This window comes from Nicotiana attenuata, unplaced genomic scaffold (genome assembly GCF_001879085.1).
Source record: "Nicotiana attenuata strain UT unplaced genomic scaffold, NIATTr2, whole genome shotgun sequence".
In the NCBI taxonomy this organism is placed as follows: Eukaryota; Viridiplantae; Streptophyta; class Magnoliopsida; order Solanales; family Solanaceae; genus Nicotiana; species Nicotiana attenuata.
Window position 1 is genome coordinate 34,348 of NW_017675438.1, and position 8,623 is coordinate 42,970.

Here is an 8,623-nt window from a genome sequence, read left to right on the forward strand (position 1 = left end):
TTTTGCTGATGTGTTATTGTCATTTCACAAAACATGACACGTGGATGGATTTGATTTGCTGGAGTTATTTCGTTCTGAATATGTTGAGACGCTTTTTTTGAATTATTTTTCTACTCTCTATCTTTTGTGTTTGATTGCTTTGAAGTTCTCTCTAGAAAAATTGGCCAACATTGGCGTTGTTTGCAAGTAATGTGAATAAAATTTCTGAATTTTTCTTTTTAGGTTTTTAGATTTTTTAAACCAAATATTATTAAATAAATCTGTTTCATTTTTTTAGAAAAAGGGAAGTTTGAAAGAAACTTCGAAAAAATAAGAGGCATATTTTCTTGTATTATATAACAGCTTGTTTGGATTGTTGTTACCTGTTGTATTGTATCGTATTGTTACTTTAAGTATAATATTTGTTTGATTGTTATTTAAATTTTATTGTATAGTATCATTAAACATGCCGTTATGTAACGACGAAAAGTGTCACTTTATGTAATGACCGATTTGGTGTGGTCACATCGTTACCTTATTTTTTTCTCTCATCTTGCCATTCATTATTATTAAATAATCCTATTTATCCTTTACCCTACTTTTTTATATAATAATTCTACCCCTTACCTTACTTTTTCTTAATAATATTGTAAGTTTATTCTTCATATTGTTGGTTCATGACACCAAGAAACGATGACAAATAATACAATCTATCCAAACATTATATACATCAAAACAATACAATACTATACAATACATTATACAACGACACATAACAATTATCCAAACAAGCTGTGCAGGGTTAACTTGCTGACAAAAAGGATTATATAAAGTTTGGAAACAAGTTCAGAACCATATAGCCTAATATATAGGGATTTTTACATAGGTATACATTATTGGAAACTTTATTACCCTCCCTACTTAAGTTTACTTTAATTACATTATATATATATATATATAATTACCAATTATGTACATTTTTAGGAATTGAATGATAATTAAGGAATTTCTGAAATCACTCTAACATACAAATCCCACTCCCCCCCCCCCTCACGTTTCTCTCTCCATATCCCACTCCCCCTACGTTTCTCTCTCTGTACCCCCAGCATATCTTCAGTATCTTCCACCATTAACGCCTATGTTCAATCTTCTTCAAAAATCCCTCTACTTCTTCAAAAATCCCTCTCTATTTTTACAGATTTCAACTCTAAATACTCTACCAAAATTGTAGTTGCTTACTTTTGCTTAATTTTCAATGAAGAAGAAATCACTCTCGAAGATTTCCTACTTTTGATTTGGGTGTTTTCTCACAGGATTCACCCAAAAAAAGTTCCAAAATCGGCACATGCAAAAGTAGAGACCAAGCCCAGGCTTTCCCCCTGTGAAGCAAGGGCAGAAGCTCAAACAAAACAACAGCACAATACAGGCCATCGGCCTTACTTAGTCAGAATCTCACAAGCCACACAGGCAACAGTAAAACATGATGCTTAGCTCAAAATATCTTCTAAAATATCATTTAAGGTGTTTAAAAAACAGAGTAAACATGGCTGAGTTTTGAAAACAGTAAAATATAGCATGGCTGAGTACCAGTATAAAGTCAAAATAGTGAGGAAATGGCATTAAAAATCCCCTAAGGGTCCAAACAATCGGCACAAGGCCCAAACACGGCATTTAGCCCCAAAAACAATAATATTTTCCAAGATATAACAATATCACATAGTTTTCAAGTAAAATACACGACTTAATAGTCGTACGAGATGGACCAAGTCGCAAATCCCAATAGTGCACGACCCCACGCTCGACATCTAGCGTGTGCGTCACCTCAAGGTAGCACAACGATGTGAAATTCGGGGTTTCATACCCTTAGAACAATATTTACAATCATTACTTACCTCTATCTGGTCCAAACTCTAGCCCGCTATGCCTTTGCCTCTCGAATCGGCCTCTGAATGCTCCAAATCTAGCCAAAAACAGTTTCATGCCATCAATATATGCTAAGGGATCAAAGCCCACTTGAAAATAATCGAAAAACAACGTGAATCCCGAAATTAACCGAACCCGACCCCTGGGCCCACGCCTTGGAATTCGATAAAATTTACATCATTACACTCCTTATCTCCCCGCGAGTTCATACATATCAAAAGTTTCAAAATCCAACCACAAATGGCCCCTCAAATCCTTAAGTCTAGGTCTCCAATACTAAGCCCTAGTTTCCTCAATTTTAACCCTTAATTTTCACTAATACCATGATTAACCAATGGAAAAATGATCATAAACTCAAGTAATGAAGCTTAGGGAACTTACCCAACTGATTCACCTCGATTTTCCCTTGAATTCACCGCCCTAGCTCGTCTCCCGTCTTCAAAAATGGAGTACTTAGCCAAAAATTCGCGAAGCAAATATTATATACTTCTGGCCTAGGGATTCCGCATCTGCGGCCCTTTCACCGCTTCTGCGGTCCCGCTTCTGCGGTCTAGACCACCGCATCTGCGGTCCTCACTTAAGTTCACAACTCTCGCATCTGCGATGCACAACCCGCACCCGCGCCATCGCAGGTGCGGTTCCTTAACCGCTTCTGCGATTCGTGCCTCCCTTGCCTTCTTCCGCTTCTGCGACTCCCAATCTCGCTTCTGCGAGACCGCACCTGCGGTCCCATATCCGTAGGTGCGGTTATGAGAGCAATGGAACATCTTCAGTTGTCAAACCAACTTCCAAACTTTCCGTCAACCATCCGAAAACACCCCGAGGCCCCCGGGACCTCAACCAAAAGCACCAACAAGCCATATACTACTATTCAAACTTATACTAATCTTCAAAACACCTCAAACAACATCAAATCAACCAAAACACATCGGATTCAAGCCTAAGGTTCTCAAAATCTTCCGAATTATGCATTTGATCAAAAAGTCGTTCAAACCACGTCTGAATGACCTGAAGTTTTGCACACATATCCCAAATGACACAACGGACCTACTGCAACATCCGGAATTCCATTCCGACCCCTATATCAAAATCTCACCTATCAACCGGAAATCGCCAAAATTCCAATTTCGCCAATTCAAGCCTAAATCTACTCCGGACCTCCAGAACACATTTCGATCACGCTCCTATGTCTCCAAATCACCTAACGGAGCTAACCAAATTATAAAAATTCCAATCCGAGATCATGTACTAACCAGTCAAAAATTGGTCAACCTTTCAAATTTTAAAGCTTCAAACTGAGAATTGTTCTTCCAAATCTATTTTGATTATCTTGAAAACCAAAACCAACGATTTACATAAGTCATAATACATAATACGGGGCTAGTCATGCCCGAGAACTGGCGAGCAAAATGCAAAAGCTCAAAGCGACCGGTCGGGTCGTTACACTTTGGTTACACAACTAAGTATGACAGTTAAATAATGAGGAGCTATTTCACGAACAAGGAAAAAGTTGAGAGGTCATACTTGAAACAAATTGTAACCAGCCGTAGTTGGGTGAACGATGGGGATGCAGTCAAGCCGTGTATTCTCTATCTCATAGAATTCTTCATCTGTCCTTCCAACAAAGAGTATTTAGATTTGATAGACCATTTTAGGTTCTACTTGGTGGACTCGGGACAGTATGCGAACTACGCATGGGGTATCCAATCTTATACACATTTGCTTGAGTCCGTTAGGAACAAGCTCAACCCTTCTGTGCATTTTATCTCATTCGAGGTTTTGCACTAGCTATGCAAATATGGTTGTATGAGTGTTGCTCTACGGTAAATACGGATATAGCTACAAGGGTTGCTAATTCGATCCCCAGCATACTTAACTAGACAGCTAGTAAGGACAAGATATGGTTATCTGCATTGGAAGATAGAATGATCAAACAATCATGGATCAAGGTAAATGTTTTTTCACTTCTGCGCACACAATTTAATACAAATTATCTACAAAATTAATATATATTATGAGTAGGTCTCTCACATTGTTTTTTCACTCAGTTCACCAACATAATTGAAGCACCAGAAGAGCTTTCAACAATGACTTTGCCAGATAAAGTTGAATACATCCTTGTAGAAGATGAAACAAAGTCCGAGCATCCGACAGATTCTCCATCTCCATCCAGACATAAGCAGACAATTGGAAAGGATGACAAGAAAGATATTTTGAAACAAATAAAAAAAATTAAGGAAAGATGTTGATAAGGTAACATCTATACATAATCTAGATGGTTTCTTTAATTTGTGTTATGTAAATTATTTCGTTAACTCTTCCTATTTTAATATGTAGGTTAGTTCAGACCTTGGAACTTTCAAGACAGATGTTTTTAAAAAACTAGGTAGCATTCAACTGCTACTGAAAGATTCAATCAAGGCTGTTTTAGAGGCGATAAACTCTCAAAAGGGTAACATTGATGCTAAGGTTTCATTCGAAATATAGTTATTTTAGACAATATTTTTTATAATGTCTAAGTTTCTATTATCATTTATAAAGTATATAGTCTAACAAATTATGCTTGCAGTTTACTGGCAGTTCTACGAAAAATAATGAGCATTGCAAAGAAAAGAACAACCAACACATTCCGGGCAGTAGTGCTAAACCAATATTGGCCAGAAATAGTAAAACATGTATCTACATTATCCCAACATTATATCTACATATATCCGAAATTACTAACAACTAATCTACATTATATTTCCGATGGTTTTCTTAGATACAGGACACCTGAATGACATTCAAATTGAGGAGAATGTTCCTGTAGGTGTTAATTTGTCTTCCCAATTTGAAGGGGCATTTGATGAAGAAAATGCAGGTATGATTTAGTACATGTTATTATCATATTTCACAATACATTTTCCATATCAGATGCAAGACAACATTTCTACAAATTTACTACAGTTAAACTACAATTTAACAACCTTAATCATAATGTTTACTACAAATTATCTATAATTTAGTTAAGTTGTACACATTTGTTGTAACAAAGAAGGAAACTATACATGTTGGCTCTCCAAAACAGTAAGCTAATATTGGCATTCCAGGATAGCAATTGAATGAGGAGAAGGAGACTGCAAAAATGCAATCTCCCATTCAACAAGAAAACGTTATACAACAGGGAGACGATTGCTGTGAACATTTCAGTGGTATTATATGTTACATTATAATTGTAGAAAAAAATAGGTTTTGACAATTTGTTTCAACTTTTCATAAACAACTGATGCAACATGTCTTCTTATCCATTTTTTAAAATTTTTGAAGGTGAACCAGCCGACTATATTAATGTAGGTGATTCAGACGACTGCAGATCTGAAAAAAGGGAAGTAATAGTTGATGGTTTTGAGTTGCCAGAGAACTTCTCCCAGATTGTTAAGTTCGGCGAGCCTATCAAAGATGAAAAAACCCCTGTACATCAAGGAATAACAAGGCAGCCTGGAAAGCATGCCAAATCCCCCTTTCTCCCTTTGTACAGTTCTGGGGGAAGCACTTCTGTTGGACCTCCAATTTTCTTTATCAAGCATCCATTTACTAGGTTTATTGGCGACGATGTTGATCCTGACTTGTTGGAAGAATTCAATAAGTGGTTATACTTTGGTACCTATACAGTTTCAAAGAGGTTAGATTATAAAAAGTTTCATATTTTCGAGTGCATTCAATTTTGGATTTCCAGTTGAATCTACATATTTATTGTAATTGCTATGTGTTTAAATAGGAGGAAGGCGCCTTATTCTGTAAAAGATAATCAGCTTAAGCCGTGGTACGATCTTGGAGTGGAGAAAGTTGATAAAAATGAGTGATTTTATACTTTGGCACATCCCGGACAAGTCCTCCAAGACACGATAAATACATACCCTGACAGAATTTAATGATTAGTTGTAGTATTCTATCATATAAGAATATTGTATTTTTTTGTTTAAAAAATTGTAGTTAATTTGTATGGAGCAGTGTGAAATAATGAACTCTGTTTTTTATTTTGCAACACATTGATGTTATTTTATACTATTTGAGGAAGAGAGGAAATTAAGGTCCTTAAAACAAAACACGGTTTACAACAACTGACTGTATGTTCAAGACTAGAATTGAACAAATTTTATCAAAGGTACATTAATGCTTCTGCCGATAAGAAGCTTGTTGTTGTCAAACCCCAAGACGTCATATCAGAATACATATTGGGGTACAGGCTACTTGCAAATGTTGCATGGGATCAAGTTGATTTTGTCATTATGTCCATAAACATTATTCCATTGGTTGTTGGCTGTGTTTGACATTACCGATAGGATTCTATATGTTTATGATTCTATGGTATCTTCACACAATCACAGCCTTGTTGAAACTGTTGTCAATAAGTTTGTTCTTAAGATCCCCCTATACTTGTCATGCACCGGCTTCTATGGCAAGCGTTCAGACATCAACTACAAGAACACAAATGCATACATTGAAAAAGGTGTTACTGACCCTCTTGACATTCAGTGGTTGGTCGGTGATTTACCCCATCAAAAAGAAGGATCATTGTATGAAAAAGCTGTTTTTCCTTCTATTAATTTAACAGATTTTATTTTACACTGAATGCTAAATCTTTTTCCCTAATTTCTTTTTGCATCGCCTGTGGTTTATGCGTTGCGGCATTTGCTAAATATGTCAGCATTGGAGAGCTATATTTCAAAGGAAGACCTTTCTGATATTGATCAACACCGTAGACGCTATGGAGCGCTACTTTGGGATTATGCTAGGAAAAAGCAAGTGATTGGTGCAATTAGTGAGAGTGAGGTGACTAGCAGATTAGCGAGAAGAAAAGGTGCACCGGCTGTGAACGAGAGAACACAAGTCCTGAAGAAGAAGAATTAGTTGCCCTTTTATATAGAAAAGTTGTAGTTAAATTGTTTAGTGTAGCTGGTTTGTAGTAAAGTTGTAGACAAATTGTTAACTAAGAACAAGTCAGTTGAAACTTATTTGTACCAGACTTGTGGTACAATTTTTTTACCTTTTTTTTGTTATTTCGTCCAGGAAATTGCTACTTAGAATCGAAAACACTATGGAGAGCCTTTTTTGGTTCAAAGTTGTTAGTACTCGATTCTACTACTTTTGTTTTGTTGTTACCTTTTATTTCATTAATTTTAGCATATAATTTCTTTACAACTTAACTAAAACTATGAGGTGTCATTATGTATTAAGGCAGTGGGTTAGGGAGATATTGATGTCCTAGGGTTCGAATTTGCAGATGTTCCTCATCTGGTTAGTTTGTCTAAGAGTGCTGCAACACCTGCTGATCTTACATGTGAGTTTGTGAAAATTGGGAATGTCGTTCCCATTCTCTTAATGTTGCTGTGATGAATCCACCGTAAGGCTGTTTGGCTGAAGAAATGTAGTTGGACAAAATAACTACAAACCAATTGCATTAAGAGTTGAAAACATTTCATTATAGGAGACAATCTATATTCAATTTATCAACACAATTACAACTCAACTATAATTCTCCAGAACACCTCAACACAATCTATCAAAAATGGTAGTTACTTTATCAATTTTTATTTCGTTTTGGGAGCATTCTTACAAGATCTTTTGTTATGCCCTTCTAGCCCGCAGTTTCCACATGAAACCTTGTACTTCTTTGCTTTTACTTCATCATATGGTTTGAATCTTTGTTTCTGAGGTCTCCCTGGATGTCTTTTCCTAGTTGGTGGCTTTACAACTTCTTCAGCTACATGTTGTGGCACATTTCATTTGCTTTCGTCAGGAAGCGGGTCTACTGGTATTTCATAAGTCTTCAAAAGACTCTACCTCATGTAATAAGGAGAACAATAGTTTTCATAAGACTCATCCCTGTGCCTCAAGGCCGCCAAAGCATGTGGACAAGGAAGTTCGTCAAGTTGGAACTGTCCACAACTACATCTCTTGTTTTGAAGGCAAACAATAAAGCGTTTTACACCGTCTATCACTGTATGGATGTGTTCTGTGGAAGCCCTCACCAGTATTTTCATTACAAACACACATAAAATTTCAGCAACATCTACAAAGTAACTACAATTTTACAACAAGTTATCTACAATTAGTAGTATATATTTAGTTTGATGGAATCGTTGACCTGATGTTACTGGATATAGCTTACTCGCATCTTCTGCGATAATGTCCTGTTATCCTCCAACTCTTTGTTATATATTTTTCCAAAGTATGTGAATGTACCCTTTGCTTTCGATAACTTTTCATTATTCCAACTTTCAAGACGAGTCCTCATGTACTCTAATAGTTCTACTACGGGCAGCTCTCTTGCATCTTTTCTTACCGCATTCAATGACTCTGCAATGTTTGATGTCATCGTCCACGTTCCGTTCACCGTAACATGTACCCGAGACCATTTGTGATAGCCAATATCGTATAGGTATGCTTTAACACGCGTGTCGATCTCTTCAATATTTGACATTCTTTCATTAAATTCATCAATTGTGTATGATCGTGCCGTGGCAAAGTACAATTCACTTAACTTTAGATGACCCTTCTTGAACTTTGACCTTACATTTGTCCAAATATGCCACATGCAAGCATAATATGGCATGCCGGTATAAACAGTAGATGTTGCCTTCAAGATACTCATTCCGGTCCGAAATAACACACATATTTTGTTTTTCACCATACGCATGTTTGAATTGTAAAAATAGCACGGTATAGCCAGTTTTCGGAC

General features: G+C 36.5%; 1 protein-coding gene across 1 annotated transcript; it reads right to left on the bottom strand.

Moving 5' to 3' along the window:
• Positions 1–7,721: 7,721 nt before the first annotated feature.
• LOC109220072 lies at positions 7,722–8,365 on the bottom strand. The gene is made up of 2 exons (XM_019384534.1): positions 8,040–8,365; positions 7,722–7,965 (listed from the first exon to the last, which is right to left on the bottom strand). Exons 1-2 carry the CDS (start codon positions 8,363–8,365, stop codon positions 7,722–7,724), a joined length of 570 nt encoding a protein of 189 aa, XP_019240079.1.
• Between the last annotated feature and the right edge of the window lie 258 nt (positions 8,366–8,623).